Below are 21,969 nucleotides of genomic sequence, written 5' to 3' on the forward strand. Positions count from 1 at the left end.
GTGTCACTACATTCTGGCCACAGAGGTGTCAGCATATCGGGGTATTCACCTCGCTCGGGGGAGCAGTCCCTCATTTCGCCTTGTAAATTACTTGGGCACAAATCCTTTCTTCCTTCGTGGAGAGTAACGCTGCAACCTGTAACTTACTCAGATGCCACCAAGAAGCAGAAACTTTTATACGTTTACTAGTGGATTTATAGAGGGGGGGGGGGGTGGATGATAGCACATATGTGGCCCCTCATCCACTGCTAACAATTAGGAGGTTTCTGTTAGTTTTACTTATTTCAATGGAGAGGTGGCCACAAGTGCACAAGCATTTGTACGGCGCAAGCAGATGTAGCCACAATTACACCGGTTAATGTCCGGGACGTTCCAGGATATCAGACCTTTACCAATCTGAATAATGGAGGGGCTGCAGCACTATGCGAGTGTTGTCTTCTCAGTGTCACTCCGCACAGAAAACTGCACTTTAATGGAGCAGTCTTACAATTCCTGCCGAGTGCCCTCAATGGCCAGACCCTCATAAGTCAGATTTATATGGCATGACGTAATAATGTCATAACATTCTATGATGTGAATACCCCTTTAGAAGGCATTATACATGATAGATCCTTAAAGGGAACCGGTCATGTTCCAAAAAATTATCATGAGGTTAATCTACAAGTTAATAGCAATCTAAAGCAGCGCTCCCGCTGCACTGAAAGCCTGGCTGCCGGGAGGAAATTAATTTTATTCTGGCTTTCAGTCAGAGGTGCGGCCAATGCCCGGCACTGACTGACAAGCGGCTCAGCACTGATGCACTTAAAGAAGCTCAAAAAGCCTGAACATGTGCACAGCAAATCATTCTGACATTGCAGTGCATATGTGCATTCTTTTCAGGTGGAAAGAGACGCTTTGTGCACACACCCTTAGTGAGCAAACATTTCCTTACTGATTTCAGCTGTTGTCCATTTTATTGCACACTTATAAAACACAATGGCCAGTAAAAGTCATGAAAAGAGTTGGAAACCTATAAATCTATACTCGTGACTAAGAATTTACCATATGGGCAAAACTAAAAGTAAAATACAATGCAGTCTCGCTCAGTCCTTACCTTGAGTTTCATAAAAATCTGAGCTGCCTGTTCAAAGTCCCAGCCATTGTCCTGAAGACATCTGTGGGGGAAAGTTCTACAGTTATAGAGTGAAACAAACTTTAGGGCACGCGCAGCTGAAACACGGCTCTTTACAGGCGCGGTATAATTTGGTGCCAAGAAAAAAAAGCCGAATTCCCCCCAAAAGGTTTCATTTAGGAAGGATTTTCCTGCTTTTCTCTGGCAGTTTAATCCTGTTAGCTCCTGTACACATTGGATAGCTGCCAGATGAACGCCTGTTGATCCGTCAGCGCTATCCTGACTCCATACACAGGGGCTGCTGGATTCAGCCGAATGCTCCAGTGTTCTTCAAAGGAGAACGATGCCAGACTCCTCAGCAGCGGCTTATCTCTCAGGAATAAAAGCCCTGGCCGTAGTAAATATGATGTGCTAGATACTCTTCTCCCGAATACTGTCTGGGAAAATTTGGGAGGCTCCCATATGTATTGTCGGGTCCGCCTTTACTCCCATATATTTGAGGGGCTTTTTTTTCAAACATGACAAAAAAAAAAAAAAAAAAAAAAAAGTGAAATCTGCATGAAAGTTCTTACTTTTGAGACCATTCAGCATTCATTGAAGAAAACAGTGAGAATGCTTGCACCAAATCTTGCGGCACTGCTGCGAGGACCGGTACTGGGCTGCTGGAAGGGGTAGGAGCTGGAGTGGCAAAGGCTTTCCGAATCTCCTCTGTGGTGGCATTCCTTATGAACTGTTCGTCATTCACTAAAAGGAGCCTGAGGGGTACAAACATTTTGTTTTCTTACAATATTTAAAAGAAATGAATCTCAACAAAGCATGCACAAAATAACAAGCTTGCTAAAAATTCAATAGAAAATGATCCAATTCTATAGCGGCCGCGCTCCCCGTGGTAATGATTTTAAAAACTTCTTGTCCACAAATAAAATTTATTGCTCAAGCATACGAATGTAAAAAACGGATACAACCGCCTTCCTCGGGTATCTGAATAAAAATACATAGGACTCTCTGCTTTTTTTTTTTTTCCTATAAAGCAAAGAGTCCTATGTATTTTTATACAGATACCTGAGGAAGGCGGTTGTTTCCGCCGATATGCGTTGTATCCGTTTTTTACATTCGTATGCTTGAGCAATAAATTTTATTTGTGGACAAGAAGTTTTTAAAATCATTACCACGGGGAGCGCGGCCGCTATAGAATTGGATCATTTTCTATTGAACCTTTATACCTGTGGGAATCCGTGGCAGGATACAACACAGGATCAATTCAAGGAGAGCAGCAGACCCGGACTAAACCCCGAAGCGTGAGGAGGAACCATGTGCTTGAAGTTTTTATGGCAAGAGGTAAGTGCATAAAACTTCATCAAGAGGGCAGAGAGTTACATTGGTAACATGCTGAGATTGGCGCCGCATGTTTATTTTTTTTATACATACCCTACAGGGAATCACTTTACTTCAAGCTTGCTAAAAAGTCTCAGCTTTATATTGTGGAGTAACAGGACACAAATCAGAAATCAATCTGCCCGATTATAGACATCTGTGCCTCAGTGACCTCTCAGCCCCGGCAGAGCACTGATCTATATTACCATAGTTTGGTAAGAAGGAAATGTGATGTGAATATTAATTTCAGATACCCAGCCCGGACCAGGTCCCAAAGCAACTGCTAATTAGGCTGAAATTTTGTTTTTGAGGCGTCTTTTGGTCCAAAAAATGTGATTCTTACCCTCCATCAGAACCTGGCACAGCGATGAACACCCGAGTGAAAGCTCGTACAGGATCATTCGACTGCCCCTCAACTAAAGGAGTAAGAAAAGTAAAGTGATCAGTACATATTTTTATTTTAGAAGGGAAATTCCTGATGAATTACAGCAGGTACATTTTTCACAAGTGAGAACCGAAAGAGCAAGTTCTTCACTTATGATGCTTCCTTATTAGTGTTGATTGAGCATGTATTGTTAACCCTTTCGGCGAGCACGCTCGGGTGCTCGCCGAGTATTTGCGGCGTGCTCGGCATCTATGTTAGCGTCGCCGCGGCTGCATGTGTCACGGCTGTTAGACAGCTGTGACGCGTGCAGGGATTGCCTGTTAGGCAATCCCTACATGTGTCATAGCTGTCTAACAGCCGAGACACATGCAGCGGCGGCGACGACTTTAACACAGAGCGTACTCGCCGAAATGGTTAACAATACACGCTCGATCAACACTATTCCTTAGCATTAAGTTACAGGGTTGGACAAATCAGTCACTAGAGGGGCAAGAAAATCATGGCTGGCAAATGAAACCTGATGGGTCAGTCAACGGGGAAACCTGCTCATCAGGCATTCACATGGTTTCCTATGCAGTGTAAAAGTCGGTAATGCGCTCCCCTCCATAGACACTGCTGACAATTGGATTTGTGACTTTGCAATCGGATGAGCACTTTGGATCCCTGATGGCTAATGTGGGTTTTAAAGATGCATTTTTTCAACATTAAAAATTGGTATTTTAGTTATGTACAGTCTTTATTATTCTTTATTAACGGAGCACATCACCCCCATCAATAATGACTACAGATGTGACTATACACTGCCTGCGCCGTAAAGTAGCATGAATGACAAAAGGTCACATCCTCCTCCATCTGCGGTCATTTTATGGACAGGATAAAGACTACTCAAATGAATAGGAGGTGCCTTACTGAAAGAAAAAGTGACACACCAGAAAAATATATAGAGCGGTAAAATTATCTTTAAAACCCATTGTTATAAGGGGATATACGGCACCGCTCCCTTCCACATGATGTTACGACCCCACAAACATGATGAGAAGCGTGCACGATCGGTAGGTATCACACACTAATGAACAGGACACCTGCAATATACCTGACAATCCAGCTCGCTTCTCGGCAGGTGTGTGGGGGTCGTAACGTCATTGACACCGCTCAATCGGCTGCAGAAGTTAGTGATGAATAACCCCTTTAACCTTTCCTATAAAAAGTGGTCGGCCTCATTTATAACTTCACTACTAACTGCATATTAAGAAAAAGGAAAAGCTAAAGAAACAAAAAGATACGCACCTTTAAATACACCGTTCACAACAAAGCACAGTAGTGTGTTCTGTAAGAAGAAAAACCATCATGATTGAGCTATAACGGGATATTTCCAGAGTTCTCAGCAATCCTGAAGAAGGGTGCACAAGCAAGTGAAATGCTACAGGCCAGTTTGAAAAAAAAAACAAAAAAAAAAAACCTAAATCTGGCAGTAGATGATACTTATAAAGATTAATCGACGACATGTCATTGTATTAAAAAAACAAACACACAACCAAAACCCCCTGGGATCCCGGCATACTCACAGACTGGGCAGTGACGTCTACTACAAAGGAGTTGAGGTCATGCTGCGTACGGGGGAGCTCGTTCAGAAGGCTGACAACATTAAGGCGCTTGTATTTCAGCAGTTTAAAGCGGAGTGCTAAAACGAAAAAAAGTAAAGATTAACTTTGCTTTACACTAGAACTATTTCGACATTCACCCCCCCCCCCCCCACACCCCGCACATTACAGATAGAAAACCCTGTTCTTACTTGGATCACGTAATCTTTTTATATTTCTGCTGTAGTTGAAATAGTCCCCAAGGCTGCTCCTATAATCAAGAGAGAAAAAGCTACATTAGAGAAAAGACAAAAGCTAGAGTTGGAGAAAAGGAGGAAAGAGAATCACTGACCTGGAGGGATTCTGTCCTATTTGACTGGGAATACTGAGCGAACAGCAAGCTTCATCGTGGTACACATTAAGGAGGCCTTGCCGATCTTCACTATCGTAACATGCATAATATCTGGAAAAGGCAAAGAACAGGCCACACACGATTACAAGAAGAAAAGGGAACAGCTTACCGTCAGTCTATCCTATCCAAAAATGAAAACTGATCTTCTTTGTATTGTTTCCAGCTTCCTGCAGTGCTCTGTAGATCTGCCTCCTCTTCCGATCACAATCATCCCATGCACTGCACTAACCATTCTTAAGTCAGATCAGCTCCTAGTGTTTTCAATAGGAGCTGATTAGTAGCTGCTGTTGGGTACTGCTGAACAGTACATGATGCTGCGGGGTTATACTCCGTAGACTGTTTACATCCAGCCATCACTGGAGGCGATACCAGCTGATTGTGGGGGCTTCAGACCTCCACTGATCCTATACTGATGATCTATCCTATGAATAGGTAAGCAATATAAGAGTAGTGGACAATTCCTTTAACATTTCATTATGGAAAAGAAGAGAATCTCTATAAATGTTCAGAAATCTCATCTTCACTGAATATGCACTAGGATAGGGACACAGTGAAAAGCCAAAAAAAAGGCCTCATCCTTTTAAAGTGTGAACAGTATAAAATCCCATTTGCGATAACATAACATTCAGGTCCGGTAACACTTTACTACAAGTGCAAAATCCAGAACTGAATATGACAAATGCAGGAATTGTTCCTACCTCGTCTCCAACCAAGTCATCTAAATGGTCAATAGACAAAACATAGGTGGGGGGACATGTTAAAAAAGAAGTCTAGATCTACTCACTGTTGGAGAAATCGTAAAACAAGTGCTTTAATATCATCTCCTGCAAGATAACTGCCCTAAAAGAAGAAAAAGAAAAAAAAAGGATCAATAATTGGACACTGATCACAAAGCAATGGGCCCAAGAAAAAAATTCAAGACAGAAGTTACCTTGGAAGGCGGGAGTGTCGTGGGGGTCTCTACATCAAATGTGATCGGTGGAGGAAGGTCATGTCCATCCTATTAAAGCATTATAAAGTGGAAAAGGCAGAAGGAAAAAAAAAGGAAGGAAGGAGGAATAGAAAATAGAGGAAAATTGTAGTTGAAGAATAGTAGAGGAGTCAAGAATGGATAAAGAAGATAATGTTAATTTTACTCAATGAGATGCCACTCACAAATCATCCACCAAGAGCCCACACAGACAACACACTGTGATCTCACCAGCTGCAGGAGTTTGGGAAAGCGTTCTCGCATGGCACTGTCATCCAGGGCAAGATCCGCAGGTTCGACGGACAAATAAACAGGAACACAGAGAATATTAGTTCCGGCAAAATAGTAAGAGCAGATTCGCCATGGCCGAGCTTCTACAATACCCTGATGGCAGGAACTGATGAAGCAATGATCTCTGCTAAAGGGGGATGAGGAGCTGCCGCCTTGCCCTCTGCCATATCTCTGCAGAGGAATACACTTACATGCACGGGAGAATGAAAACTGGTCCGCTTACAGACGAGACCTGGATTCTTAAGGTTTCTTTAGTCGTCAAATGCTTGGTCCGGTCACGAATAGCAATAGGCTAAAGTGACAACTTGCAAAGAAATGACTACTCTTTATAATACTAAGAAGGTCAGCTAACATCAGGCTCAGCCATGACGTCAGATCAAGGCTTCGTTCTCCACGTGGTCGTATGATGAGTACAAGACAGAGGTGGTGCACAAATACAGAGCAAGGCCAGTGAGCTTAGACTATATAGACTGACTGGGTGGGAGTCACTGCACCACCGGACATATCAATCCTTCTAGTACGGTCATTTATGGACACTGGTTATAGAAGGTCGGATTTAGTTTTTTTAATGGTAAAATACCCTTGAGGCAACATAAATGGTCAGTGATTGATAAAAAATAAAACCAAAACAATGTGATGAGAAATTAAAAGGAAAAGCAGTAGAAAAGATGACAATGAATGATGATGTAGGTGCACATGGCATTGTGTGGAGAGGTACGGTAAGCAGAGGGGAAACAAACGTGGCAAAACCGCCAGAAGAGAGTAGAAAAGCAATGACAACCACGGGTACAAGCCTATGACAGCACTGAAAAGCCGTATGCGACATCTGATGTCCATCAACCTCCAGCTCCTCCGCATTAAATCCTCATTGCTCCACGATTCTAGGCAGGGTCCAGGCCGGGTTACCACACTCATTTAACCACTCCTCAGCATGGGAGCGCTACTGCCTGGGCTAAGAGGCTCATAAGTAGTCCTTAAGGGCACACAGCCCACCCTCCTGGCAAGGAGGGCTCCAGACACCCGAGAGTTACACAGATGGGCAATGCTTTAGACGTAACGTTTCAGCCAACCTCCCTCTGTCTTCATCTTCTCGTGGCTGTTGTGAGGTCTGCCTTAGGTTGCTCCCGCCTGGGGAAACTTACCCGTCATAGACCAAAACAACCACAATGCGACACAAAAAAAAATAAAAGAGGGAGGCGCGTGCAAGTTCAGTAAGGAAATGGCAACACGTGATCTTGATCGAAAGGCAATAATTGAGTCCTCCAAACCCAAAGCATCAGGAGGAGCCAGAGGAAGATATGGAGAGTGAACGGCAGGGAATCATGGAAGCGCTGATATAGGCCTTACCGCATGGCACGAGTAAGGAATGAAATGTATCATGGAAAAAAGGTAAGAAAATGTCAGGTAAAGTTAACGTGTAAAGGAGAAAGAACAATAAAGGAAAACAAGGAAAAAACGATACAAATGAGTGTTGCAAGTGTGTATGGAAATGTACAATATATGTATACTGCTAATTAGAAAATTATTGGGTAGCTCTGAATTCGCTTCATCACAATTACTAGATCGGGCTGCTAATTGATCAGTTCTTTATATAGAACCAATGATGGAGAATTGGGAATTTACTGTTATGCCTCAAGAGAATAATTACACAACAGCCCTAGAGGCCACACATGTGGGAATAACGCCTGTCGGTAAGGGTGCGTTCCTCTGCCGGATTCTCATCAATATGAAGCCACGCTAGCTTTTAGCTCCTTTAGAAAGCGGACATTTTAGCATTTTAATAAGCAGCTCATTTTCTTCACAATAAAAGGTACATGTAAAAATACCGGTGTGTCGGTCTAAATCAGTGTTAGAAGATATTTTTATTTTCTTAATCGGCTCACCTAATCCTTAATGGACCAGTTGGACTAAAATGAAAAATGAATAAAAAGTCTGACAAGCCCCATCTCGCCTTTTGTGCAATGCTTATCACTAGGTTGTACAGCTGCCCAATGTAGTGCGATGACACACAATAATGGGTGTTGTGCTCCGAGCACTACCTTGCAAAGTGAGCACATACAGTGTCCATAAGTATTTGCCCTATAAAGCACTTTTTTTTTACTTTCTGCACATGTGGTTTTGGGACATAATCTTATGCACAATTCTGCTTATCATTTGCAAAATAATTTTATTCTAAGGACTGAAAACTCATGCTGATCAATGGGGGGGGGGGCAAGGTCCTGACAGCCCCCAAAACATGCTAAAAAAATGCTCATAAATGTGCAGCTGACGCAGGAGCCAAATACAGAGTGGTGTATGGGCTGAATAGTATGTCCAGGAGTCTCAGAAAGAACAGTGTACTGAGCTATAGAGTTTCTAATTAGGCCGTGCACTGTTGCCGGAGCTGCGCACTTCAGAACAGTGTTCTGAGCAATGAGTGGGGGAGGGGGGCCTCCAGACCTGGACTCACACCAATCAGCAGCACATGTAATATATAAAAACTTTTTGCCCAGATTTAACTAACGTCAAGTTGGGGCAAAGTTCCAGACTGACCTGATGTATACAGTTTGGTCTTTGAAGGATTTGCAGAGCGGATTCCCATCTAGCCACAGCATTTCCAGTTTAAGTCCTTTTAAATTATCCAGATCCTTTTCACTCTTCAACTGAACATAGAAGACAAAAAAAAATGGCACAGGTAATTTTTGCATTGGTGCGAAACAAATGCCTCCTTAAATAATTTGCTGTGATATATTAATAGGCATGCACAGATAACAATGCTTGCTTCCAAGTAGCATCTTCACCCCTTCCCTCAAAAAAAAACAAAAAAACAAACAGTGCAGAGTGCCACCATTTCTTAGAGTTTGGTTTTCTTTGTTCAACTTTTTGCATCTAACATAATATAAAGTGTCGCGTAATCACATTCTGGTTGTGTAGCTTGTCTACAGCTACAGTAACAATAAAGACATCATATAAACCTGACCCTACAGTCTTGAGAGTGATTAAAGCACTCACCAAGTTTTCAGACAAGTTCAGAATCTTCAGATTTGGAGCTTTAAGATGAATTTCTGACAAATGGTCAAGTTTATAGAGTTTGTTGTTACCAAGATCCAAGGACAGCAGCTGTATAGATATAGGGAAAGAAACGTAACTGATCCACAATGTGAACTGACATACAGTTTTCAGATAATGACAATCATACTGTAATGCTTTATAAAAAACAAAGTATCTGAATTAAAACATTTCTTGTTTATCACTCATGGTTTTTTTTTCTTTGTACATTAAATTGCCTTTTCCAAAAAATCAGAACTATTTCTCTGGCTTGTTTTTGTATGGATGAGTTGTACTTTTGACTGACACTAATGTACTCAAAAATGTTTAAAAAAAAAAACAAAACACAACTCAAATTCAACCATTGTTTTTTGGGTTTTGTTTTTACAATGTTCACTAACGTACTAATGACCTGTGTGGCAGCAGCATACACCCATGGTTTCCTGTGTCCCCCAATGAAGCGACATATACATTTGCAATGTTACTACTTAAAAAAAAAAAACTTGGCCTTTACTTGCCATATTCTGAGAGCCATGAACTTTTTATTTTTAAGTTGATTGAGTTCCATGAGGCCTAGTTTGATGCAGGAGAAGCTGTTTTTATTTTCGGTGCAATTTTGGAGTCCATACAACTGATATCTTATTTTTTTTTTTTTTTATAAACAGGGATGGTGGGTGTGGAGGGGATGAAATGACAAAAAAACACAACCCCACCACAGCAATTTTTGAAATTGATAAAAGGTTCTCACCTCTGGTACGTTTTCTTCTATAATTTGCAGCAAAGCATTCATACAAGTCTTCCGGTTCAGAATAAGGTCTACCTTATTTTCTATTAGATCTATACCAAGAGAAATGGAGGGAGACTTCAAAATATTTGAAGAAGAATGAAAAATGGAAGAAGAAACCGGTTTGTATTTTTACCTGGATCAGTACGTATGGACCTCATGTTAAGAGCTTGTTGAACTCCATCATATCGTTTCTGCATACAGGTCTACAGGGGAAAAAAACAAACGAAACCTGGTAAACCTCGTATGGGCACAAAGACAGCCCGATGTCCTAATGTTATTTGTTCACACAATTCAGCTAATAAGTAATGATAGCAAAAATGCAACATACCTTTAAATGTACAATTTCTTCTTCTGGCATTTCCTTTGGCCCATCTGGGGTAGAACATCGATTTGCAAGAATGGTAATCTGAAATAGAAAGACACCCTGATAGTAAATGCCATACATATATTTTCATCAAGTGAAGGAACCAATCCTAGCAAAACAGATAAGGTAACTCATCTAATGATAGGCTTGTGAACGTCCTAAATTAATAGGAGACTCACTAGAACAGGGTCATATCTCTATACTCCCGAGTACGTCCCATGAACTCCAGGGCTTGGAAACTATGTATAGATACAGTTATATGAAAAAGTTTGGGCACCCCTATTAATCTTAAGCTTAATGTTTTCTAAAAATTGGTGTTTTTGCAAAAGCTATTTCAGTTTGATATATGTAATAACTGTTGGACACAGTAATGTTTCTGCCTTGAAATGAGGTTTATTGTACTAACAGAAAATGTGCAATCTGCATTCAAACAAAATTTGACAGGTGCATAAGTATGGGCACCCTTATCATTTTCTTGTTTTAAATACTCCTACCTAATTTTTACTGACTTACTAAAGCACTTTTTTTGGTTTTGTAACCTCATTGAGCTTTGAACTTCAGAGCCAGGTGTATGCAATCATGAGAAAAGCTACTTAAAGTGGCCACTTGCAAGTTGTTCTCCTGTTTGAATCTCCTCTGAAGAGTGGCATCATGGGCTCCTCAAAACAACTGTCAAATGATATGAAAACAAAGATTATTCAACATAGTTGTTCAGGGGAAGGATACAAAAAGCTGGCTCAGAGATTTAACCTGTCAGTTTCCACTGTGAGGAACATAGTAAGGAAATGGAAGAACACAGGGACAGTTCTTGTTAAGGCCAGAAGTGGCAGGCCAAGAAAAACATCAGAAAGGCAGAGAAGAAGAATGGTGAGATCAGTCAAGGACAATCCTCAGACCACCTCCAGAGAGCTGCAGCATCAACTTGCTGCAGATGGTGTCACTGTGCATCGGTCAACTATACAACGCACTTTGCACAAGGAGAAGCTGTATGGGAGAGTGATGCGAAAGAAGCCGTTTCTGCAAGCACACCACAAACCGAGTCGGCTGAGGTATGCAAAAGCACATTTGGAGAAGCCAATTTCTTTTTGGAAGAAGATCCAGTGGACTGATGAAACCAAGATTCAGTTGTTTGGTCATACAAAAAGGCGTTATGCATGGCGGCAAAAAAACACAGCATTCCAAGAAAAACACTTGCTACCCACAGTAAAATTTGGTGGAGGTTCCATCATGCTTTGGGGCTGTGTGGCCAATGCCGGCACCGGGAATCTTGTTAAAGTTGAGGGACACATGGATTCCATTCAGTATCAGCAGATTCTTGACAATAATGTTCAAGAATCAGTGACAAAGTTGAAGTTACGCAGGGGATGGATCTTTCAGCAAGACAATGATCCAAAACACCGCTCCAAATCTACTCAGGCACTCATGCAGAGGAACAATTACAATGTTCTGGAATGCCCATCCCAGTCCCCAGACCTGAATATCATTGAACATCTGTGGGATCATTTGAAGAGGGCTGTCCATGCTCGGCGACCATCAAACTTAACTGAACTGGAATTGTTTTGTAAAGAGGAATGGTCAAAAATACCTTCATCCAGGAACTCATTAAAAGCTACAGGAAGCGACTAGAGGCTGTTATTTTTGCAAAAGGAGGATCTACTAAATATTAATGTCACTTTTCTGGTGAGGTGCCCATACTTATGCACCTGTCAATTTTAGTTTGAATGCAGATTGCACATTTTCTGTTAGTACAATAAACCTCATTTCAAGGCAGAAACATTACTGTGTCCAACAGTTATTACATATATCAAACTGAAATAGCTGTTGAAAAAGACCAATTTTTATAAAACATTAAGCTTAAGATTAATAGGGGTGCCCAAACTTTTTCATATAACTGTACCTATGAAGTCATGTAAGCAATCTTTAGGCCTACAGGACATCACAGCAATCTATCCTTTCATCCATCTCACTCAAAAACACCTTAAGGGGCTCCGTGCTGTGTGGGTTTATTACATTATTAATACCTTGAAGTTTTCTCGGTCCGTGAACGTCCGCGATATCTGTCTTAATGCTTTTGCAACTGCAGAATCTTCCACGAAGAAGTGAGCCCGAGAATGATCACAATAATACTAGAAAGAAAAAAAATTAATAAAATAAATAAATTTTATATATATATATAATTTATTTTATTTTATTTTTTTTCATAATATCTAAAAACAGAAGACAACTTACCCCTACAGGAGTGAACGGGAGGGAGCAGGCACTTTGCAAAAGACCTAGTAACCAACCCTTATCATATTTTTTTCCATGAGGAATCTGGTTTAGGGGGGGGAAAAAAAAATTATTGTAGTAGTGCACAATGAGAAAACATGTATATTTTTCGATTAACTAAAAACAACATTTTCGACTATCAAACACTTAGCAATGTGCACTTGTCAACACCTACATTTACTATGCAACTTCTCAACATTAAAATTGCAACATCAACAACAGATTTTTACATAGTTCCATTGTGGAGTTATGGAAATTTCAGCATGGATACACGTCAGTATCGAGTATGAGTGCCAGGCACTGGAATACCTGTACTTCGATGCCTTGGCTGCCACCAGTGAGGTAATTAGTGGTTGTCTGTGGACTATTCTGCTGCGCTTAATGCACTTGGGCAAATCATCAAGATCCGCAGCTGGCAGACCATGAGGGCAATGTCATGAAAAAGCCTTCACAAGGGAATGAAAAACTGATTCACAATCCATTTACTCGACATGACAACGCCAGGCTCATGTTGCTCCTGGCCTATCCATGCTACCATTGCCTGCGGCATCTCCAGACTTGTTTCCCATCGAGCACATCATTAGTCAGTGTTTACACAGGAGCTGCCAGCAGTGGATCTTGATGATTTTCCCAAGTGCATTCAGCGGGGCAGAACATCCCTCAGACAACCATTAATAACTTCATTGTTAGCAGCAGAGACTAAATGCCGGGATTACCGTGCATGAAGCTCATTCTCCATACTGAATAAATTGTAATGTTTTGAAAATGTTGTTGCCATTTTTCCATCATTTGCATTTATTGAACTTGTCTATAGATCCGGTGATTTCCATAATTCCACAACTTTTCCTTCTTAGCGCTGCAATTTTAATGTTGAGAAGTGTAGAATATACAGCAGGTATGAACAATTAATGTTTTTCAACAATCACTGCATAATGTGTAAGACAGACTCACCGTGACCTTGAACCAGCTTTTTTCATCTCTTTGATCATTTCTTTGATAATGGGGATTGTCCCTAGAAGTGTTCCCATGCAAGCCTCCTCTGTCTCTTCCTTGTCTGTCATCCCTTTTTCTCCCTCCACGACTGTAAGGATTGCTGGAGGTGCAATAAAAGATGGGTTGGGGGGGGGGGGGGTTTATAATACAGCATAAACACATTTTTTAACCTCATGGATTTACACCTTTACTGACAACTAAAGAATTTGGTTTGGATTCTGACAGCCTTCCACAATCCGGTAAGATATGGGTCCCATTTCCAGCATGCAGCTATTTTTGCTGGGGAACATCCATGACAAGCAAAGTTTAATTATCAAATGCTATATGGCCTAAGGATGGATTGTGATTTTGTTCAGTAGTGATATGTTTCTTAGTTGCTTTTTGTTACCTTAGATACCATACGATAACTTATCTGGTATCTAACAAATAAATCCATTGTTATAGCCTCACATAGCTGTTTGCATACTCACAATCTTGAGCGGACAGTTTCATGGGTTTCACTCATGGCAATATCTCCATCATCGTCCAATCTGGAGCGAGGATTTGGTGGGTAATTACCACGATTCTGATACTTAGGAGGACCTTCGCTGTACATTTTGGCCCGAAAAGGGCCACGTCCTTTCCTCTTCTTCATGAAATGACCTCTGGTAAACCGATCATCATGGTCTGGAGGGGCAAGAGGAAAAAAAAAAAGGTTAGCAAAAACCATAAGACAGAACATGGATGGACACAGCATTATGGCCTGATGTTTGCTTGTATTATAAGTACTGTAGCACTGAACAAGTTTTCTTATCTGTACAGAGCTAGAAGACCTGAACCGATCAACAGGTTTTTTTGGAAATTATCAGTTCTAACTTGAAACTTACTGATCGAAATCCCTGCTCATTGTAACGATCTTATTAGTGAGTGACAGCTCTCTCCATATGCATGCTCATACAAGGAAACTATCAGTTTTTGAGCGAGACCACCCACTATACTGCCAAGACCACAATGAGCAGGGGGTCATTCAAATTACAATTGTGGCCTCGTTCAGATGACCTCATTTCTATATCGCTTTATTGGGGGACACCGGAAACCATGGGTGTATGCCACTAGGCAAAAAAAAAAAGTCAACTCCTCCCCCCGCTGGCTGCACCCACTGACCGAATAAAACCACCCTCCTAAATATATACAAGAACTTTATTAGTTAGATAAAAAGGAGGGAACTATACATGCTTATTATAAGGGGATCACAGGTGCGGCAAAAGTACTACTCCTGTTAAGGGCCTATATCTTACCCTGCCTAAACATGAAGGTTGACACCCTAATTTAGCAATGTGGCGCCTCCTCTCACTCTTATTGACCCTAAAAAAAATATATCTCATCACCAATATGTGAAGAAAATAATAAACAAAAAAACATATGTCACCAAAGATTCAGCATACAGCCTATGGTACAATCTATCTATCTATCTATATAATTGTCTTATCCCGTCCGTCTGCCCAGGAAATCCCGCGTCGCTCATTGGTTCGGCCGTGGCCAATCAGCGACGCGGGATTTCAGAAAAAAGATGGCGGCCGTTAGCGGCTCATCTGCTGCACGGAGGTCAGCGGCGATGCAGACGGGAGATGAGCGGCGCTAGCAGCAGAACTACCCCGACCGGCGCCACTGACCTCCATGCGGCTAACGTCGGGAGATCAGCGGCTGGGGCCGCTGATCTCCGGACGGCAAATGTGAACAGAGGACCGGGACCGCCGGTCGGGATGCTTCTGCTGCGAGCAGCCACTCATCTCTCGGCTTCTCGCAGCAGAAGTAGCCGCACAGGCAGCGCCGCTCCCCGGTCCTCACTAATACGACGCTGATTGGTCGCGGTCGACGCCCGCGACCAATCAGCGATATGGAAGGAAAATTTAAACGCCGCTCTGCTGATTGGTCGCGGTCGCAGTCCGCGACCAATCAGCATTATTGGCCCCAAATTTAAACACCGCTTTGCTGATTGGTCGCGACCGCCGGCCGCGACCAATCAGCGAGATTGGCGCCAAATTGAAACACTGCTCTGCTAATTGTGCCCGGTCGGCCGCATACATATTCTAGAGTACCCGATGCGTTAGAATCGGGCCACTATCTAGTAGATTTATATTTCCTTGTAAGTCACATATACCATACTGGCAAATCACTTCAGATATCCTTAGCACAAAAATATAGATATATTCATCTACCACACACCGTCTCTAGGTTTGTGAACTATAGATAAATTATATTTATTCAATAATAGGTATAGATAGCCAAAAAACATCACACAGTAATAATGACTAATGTGTAGTTATCAACATGTCCCTTAGTTCAGATATATATTCCTAGTCAGACCAACTGTGAAGGAAGGAGCGGCAGAACGGTCACATTCCTAGATTGGCCCATAATCCTCCCCCACTCGGATAACGCTTTCCTGGCTAGATGAAGTTCCCCTTCCCCACCGGTAATGTACTCCCTTTCTGCCAAAAGGTGGAAGGTCGTGATGAGAGTCCAGTCTCCTGGGTTTGGGAGCTGTCTTCCAGGAACTTGTGTACCAACGCTGCTGGAAACACCAGGAATCCGCTCCATCAATCTGCTGAACATCAGGACAATTTACCTAGACAATGGCACAGCTGCGGCTAACATCACCAGGGCAGAACACTGAACAGGGCAGTCTTGTCAAAAGGTATCCATCCTGCATAATGGCTCTCCGCAGTCTTCATCCCAGCGAAATCATTAAAGTTCTGGCCCAGAAGAGCCTGGAAATATCTCTTGGAGGTTCCCAGGGGCCCCCTCTTCCACAAGAATTCACACGCTCTCAATTTACAGCATGGCTGCTGAAGTCGCAGTCCTGTAGCGTGCTGATTTCTCCGACCAGATTAATCAAACCATGATTGAAGCAAGTCTTCTACCGCATATACCATCGCAAATTGGAAGGTCTTGTTTTTTTGCTGGTACGAGACCAAACAGGTCATGCCACCGTCTTTACTCCTCCCTCTCTCCAGGTCGTCAAGAAAGCGTACCAAGTTAAGAAAGGTCCACTCCTGCTCGGGGTCACTGCTCACTCCTCATGTGCAGTGGGGGTTTCTTGGGCTGTTCACCATCAGGCCGCAGCTTTATAGCTGCCAGGCTGCTCCTGGTCTTGGTCCTTACCTTCTCCAGTTCTACATGGTTCTCACCTGCTTTGGCAGACGTCATCCTTGACAGGAAGATTCTGTGTTCAGCAGCAGACCGGCCTTGGATCCATAAGTACATTGTTTTTTCCAATCCTACTCCATATAATGTTTACTTGCAACTGGCACCAGAGGCAAATAGAAATGATAAGCAGTGGGTTGGGGGGGGGGGGGGGGGGGGGTTTGCAGTAGCCAGATCCAAACCAATCTTTTGATAATTTTTCCTAAAAATACTAAAATAAAAGCGAGTCTGTCACCCCCCCCCCCCAACAAAAAATCTCACAAGTAAATAGGGGACTTAAGGCCCCGTCACACTAAGCGATATCGCTAGCGAGATCGCTGCTGTGTCACGGTTTTGGTGACTCACCAGCGACCTCACCAGCGATGTCGCTATGTGTGACACTTTGCAACGATCAGGCCCCTGCTGTGAGGTCACTGATCGTTGCAAAGTGTCCTGGACCATTTTTTGGTCGTTGGCCTCCCGCTGGCCAGCACACATCGCTGTGTGTGACCAGCGGGACCAACGATCTGGCTGGTAACCATGGTAAATATCGGGTTACTAGGGGCACGCGCGCACTTAGTAACCCGCTGTTTACCATAGATACCACTCTGCTACGGTGAGCGGAGGCTCCAGCGCACCGTAGCAGAGTGGTATCCATGGTAAACAGCGGGTTACTAGGGGCACACGCGCACTTAGTAACCTGATATTTACCATAGTTACCAGCCTGCTCCTGCTTAAGCAGCAGGCTGAGAACGGGAGCAGGACATCGTGGAACGATTCTTTCCATGATATCGCTGCTCCCCTCATCGCTGGTGAGCCTGCCTGTTTGACAGCTCACCAGCGATGTATTAGCGATGCAGCAACGATCCCTGACAGGTCGTATCGTTGTCGGGATCGCTGCTGCATCGCTTAGTGTGACGGGGCCTTTAGCTCCTATAGAAAGCATACACTGACAATGAGCACGGCTGGGCTCCTGCTGTGCCCATTTACAGGTGCGGAGCCACTGTATGCATACTGAGGACTTTGTTATATCTTGATTGACAGCTCTCAAATTGAGGGGGCGCAACGATGCACTGAGCCTTTGGCAATGGCAAAGGTGCACCAAGGCCCCCTTATTTGCATACAAAATAATTTTTGTCTGACAACTAAAATCTATACTACAGGTATGATTTTCATACAAATCACGTCCCCTACACACCTGTACAATTGGTTTAATTAGAATTTATTGGAGGTGACAAATTCCCTTTAAAATGTTTTCCACTCTTGGCAATAAATTGATGGCATTGCTTAGCCATATGCTATCAGTGAGGGTCTGAATAAAGCCCCCAAAGTGATCACAAGAGCACAGCATTTTTACCTGTAATGTGCAGCTCCCAGACTGAACACTGCCCCATTCAAGTAACTTTCAGTTTTTTAAAAAAACTTGGTAATAGGTCATTAGTACATTATGGCAGCCCACATCCTGCCAATGAAGAGCAGACCCATGGTACACCGACTGTTCGTACATTTACAAATTGCAATATTTGATGATAGAACTTTACGGCTTCTTTTTGAAACCTATGCAATGTTTGCTTTAGTCACGGTTGCAAAAAAAAGAGCAGACATTACATGGGACTGCTTGGAAAAAGAAAATTTGAAAACCAAGTTTGCATGTGTAACTAAACAAACTTGAAATAAACCAAAGCACTTAGGTCAACAAATCCCGCTGTCAGAGCGGAATGGGCTCTAGTTTGGTTAAACAAAGTGTAACTTAACCATAGACATTGGAAAGTCACAGCTTGGAAGAGGAAAAAAACAGATCTCTGTTGGCTGAATAAACCTTCAACACGGCATCCGAGCTGTAAGTGCTACAGGTACTGTGCCTACAAAACATTCAAGACCCCCGAAATATCAAATAGCCAGATGACTACTCTCATACACACAATATTCTGTCTCTCTCAAAAAAAAAAAAAAAATGCTCATGCGAACAGACCCTAAAAGCAAAAAAACATTCTCAAAATCCTAAGGAGGCTGATGGTGATGATCTCTGCTGGGTTAACAGGACGTTATACCCTTTTAATATAATGTATAGGACACGGCAGGAGGCTGCATATATGATTCACACTCTCCACTTGCTGTTATCGATTATACCTCCCCAACACGCGCACCCACATCACTGGCAGCATCCAGAAAAGCAGCAGCAGCTGTTCCAAAGTTTACCTTGCAAATATTAATAACAGACCGTGTACACAGCGGAGCAGACAGCGTTTCAAAGGTCAAGGAATAAATTGCCACTGATACATAGCAACATCTGCACGCACAATTATATTGTTAGAGGAGCGTAAGGACAAGCACACTAATAGCCTCTCCTGCTTTGCTTTATCGAATATTTTTTGGCATGATGCACATATTTGTTCATCCATATAGATAACTAGGAAGGTGATCATCAATAGACTCCTCATATCCTGCACAGGACAGAGCAGGAGACAAGAAAACCCATAGTCCGGTGCCCAAGAGCTGCAGAAAATGGATTTGGTTGATCTGTGATTTCAGAAAACCCTTTTAAGGGCTCACACACACACGAGCATACACATCGGACAAGTGCTATCTGATGTTTTACTGGATAGCACTTGGACCAATGTTATTCAAAGGGGCCAGATTTTTTTCACTGACAATCAGTGAAAAAAATTGCAGCATGCTACGATTTGCCATGCAAGTCAGATGGCACACACCAATTCAAGTCTATGGGTGGGTGGAAATCATCGGACTGCACTTGGATGACATCTAACTGCAATCTGATTTTCGTAGATTCACAGAATGGAGAAGATGGAGAAATTTTTCTTCATCTTCTCATCCGAGAGACTCAGATCACACTAAGCACTAACAGTTTGATCAGAGTATCATTAAACATAATCTTTACAATTCTCGAGCCTGAGAAAATCTAAGCTCGTGAAAGTAGCCCAAGGATATATACAATGTTTTTCTGCAGGGTTTTCAGAGCAGAATCTTTACATTTTCGTAGGAGGATTTGGAGAGTTTCCTCTCCAAAAAACTGTTTGCACATAGCGTTTTTGCAGAGTTTCTCCCTGCGGAAAAAAAAAAATTCAGCTTTTTACAGTACCAGAAAAGCGAAAGATTTCAAAAATCTCATTCACACACTGCAATTTTTGAGCTGCTTGGTGTTCTCTCACTTTTTCTGAGTTTTGCACCCAAATGAATGTGGGGGAAAAAAAAAAACCAGCAAAAAAGCAGCGTTTTTCCTGCCACCACTCTGGTTTTGTGTGCAGAAAAAAAATAAGTAAATATTGCAAAAACGCAACATGTGAACATACCCTTAGGTTAAAGGAGTTGTCCACTACTTTCACATTGATGCCCTATCCATAGGATAGGGCATCAATGCATGATCGGCCGAGGTTCCGCTCATGGCACCCCCGCCGATCAGCAGTTATTGTGTCAGCGGCTGCAGGCTGGAAGTCCTTACCTGCGTGCTTGGCCGTCTATCTGTAGTGACCGCCGCGGGGTACTACACATCTGCCTCCCATTGAATTGAATGGTTGGCGGATGTGCATTAAAAAAGCACCGGCCACTACAACTTGGAAGGCCAAGCACCGCAGGTAAGGACTTCTGGCCGGGGGCCACCGCCACCGATATCTATTGATCGGCGGGGGTGCCACGTGCGGGACCCCGGCCAATCATACATTGATGCCCTAGCCTATGGACTCTAAGTTACCTGGATGAGTTTTTAACACTGCATATTTTTTTCTGTGCAAAAAAAACACAGCATCTTACAGTTCCACCAAGGAGGATGGGTTTTTATAAAAACCTCAGCCATTTTGGTAAAAAAAAAAAAAAAAAAAAAATTACACTGCATGAACATTTTTTTTTTTAAATGTGCGAAGTGTCAATCTTTCAGATAGTATTGCATTAGACGCAGAAAATCCGCAAATAAAAAACCTTGTGCATTTCTGCTGCATCAAAAAGGTGTGCAACCTAAGGGTATGTGCACACGGTGCGGATTTGCCGCAGTTTTGGTGCTGCATTTTTATGCAGCATGAAAACCACAGCGGCCAGATGTTACAGCATAGTGGATGGGATTTCTAGAAATCCCATGCCCACTATGTGTTTTTGTGCACCCCGCGGAAACTGACATGAGGCTCGGTCTCTCCAGACCGCAGCATGTCAATTTCTCTTGCGGATTTTCCCCATAGACTTGCATTAGATAAGGAAAATCTGCATGGGTAAAAAACGCATGTGTGTTTCAATAGCGTTTCCGCAGCAGAAACGCACACAAAAACTCTACATGATGATCAATAAAGTTTGTTTAAAAAAAAAAAAAAAACTATTCTCTGAAACTCTGCAAATTTCAACATTAAGACATGAAAAACGTATAAAAAAAAAGCATGCGGCAAAACTGCATGTAAAAACCGCACCAAAAACTGCAATAAACCTAATTTCCATATTAGGCGCAGAAATGGTGCAGAAATTCTGCAGCGTCAAAACCGCAGCAAATAAGCACTTTGTGCACATACCTAACAGGTACAAGAATGCTGCAACATAAACTCAGACTCCTGGTGGGAAGGTAGCCTAGCTCATTTAGGTGAGCATACAATGGGGATCGAGCATTCGTTAGAGCATTTATTTGCAGATTGTCATCTTCGGTAAAGTCACTGGATATCATCATACAAAGGGCGATTGGAACGTTCATGCCACCATTAAAATAATCGTTCTTGGCAGCACATCGACCTGTGTAAAAAAGGTGACGTGCTGCCGAGAACGATGATATTAAGTGCACAGAATAAGCATGTTATCCATCGTTCTGTGAGTATATTATTCTGGTTGGATTGTCTGGACAAGCAAGCTGCTTGTATGTAGCGGATTGGCAGTCATTAAAAGGCCTAGGTCAGCTGGTCTAAAAGCGCTAAAGCTAATGTCCATACTAAAAATCAGCAAGGAGACTGTTTCCAGTGCTGTATCGCAAACCACAGTTTATAATACACAGTGTTTGCATGGGTTTCCTCCCACACTTCAAAAGACATACTGACAGGGAATTTACATTGTGAGCCCCAATGGGGACAGCGATTATGTCACCTGTAAAGTGCTGCGGAATATGATGGAGCTACATAAGAGAGTAAGATAAAAATAAATGGTTTCCAGCATGGCATTTGTTGAGGTTATAAAAAAAAAAAAAGATGTGTGAACAGAACCCAAGCTCTAGTTTATATAGCATGATTTCTAAACACCAATATATCACATATACTACAAC

General features: G+C 42.5%; 1 protein-coding gene across 1 annotated transcript in view; it reads right to left on the minus strand.

Moving 5' to 3' along the window:
* The window catches only part of NXF1 (nuclear RNA export factor 1), a 43,039-nt gene that overhangs the window by 1,672 nt on the left and 19,398 nt on the right, over positions 1-21,969 (minus strand). The window contains exons 2-20 of the mRNA XM_073658481.1: positions 14,033-14,228; positions 13,521-13,662; positions 12,531-12,614; positions 12,323-12,427; positions 10,266-10,343; positions 10,071-10,140; positions 9,899-9,987; positions 9,115-9,222; positions 8,656-8,765; positions 6,064-6,100; positions 5,794-5,862; positions 5,647-5,702; positions 4,803-4,913; positions 4,663-4,721; positions 4,436-4,551; positions 4,158-4,197; positions 2,829-2,901; positions 1,684-1,866; positions 1,094-1,154 (exon numbers count right to left, since the gene is read on the minus strand). Of these exons, the coding sequence (XP_073514582.1) occupies positions 1,094-1,154; positions 1,684-1,866; positions 2,829-2,901; positions 4,158-4,197; positions 4,436-4,551; positions 4,663-4,721; positions 4,803-4,913; positions 5,647-5,702; positions 5,794-5,862; positions 6,064-6,100; positions 8,656-8,765; positions 9,115-9,222; positions 9,899-9,987; positions 10,071-10,140; positions 10,266-10,343; positions 12,323-12,427; positions 12,531-12,614; positions 13,521-13,662; positions 14,033-14,228 (1,787 nt within the window). The remainder of the gene's footprint in view (positions 1-1,093; positions 1,155-1,683; positions 1,867-2,828; positions 2,902-4,157; positions 4,198-4,435; positions 4,552-4,662; positions 4,722-4,802; positions 4,914-5,646; positions 5,703-5,793; positions 5,863-6,063; positions 6,101-8,655; positions 8,766-9,114; positions 9,223-9,898; positions 9,988-10,070; positions 10,141-10,265; positions 10,344-12,322; positions 12,428-12,530; positions 12,615-13,520; positions 13,663-14,032; positions 14,229-21,969) is intronic.

The sequence above is a fragment of the Phyllobates terribilis genome, unplaced genomic scaffold (genome assembly GCF_046119375.1).
Source record: "Phyllobates terribilis strain yellow unplaced genomic scaffold, ASM4611937v1 Scaffold_13__5_contigs__length_258822181, whole genome shotgun sequence".
NCBI classification, from domain to species: Eukaryota; Metazoa; Chordata; class Amphibia; order Anura; family Dendrobatidae; genus Phyllobates; species Phyllobates terribilis.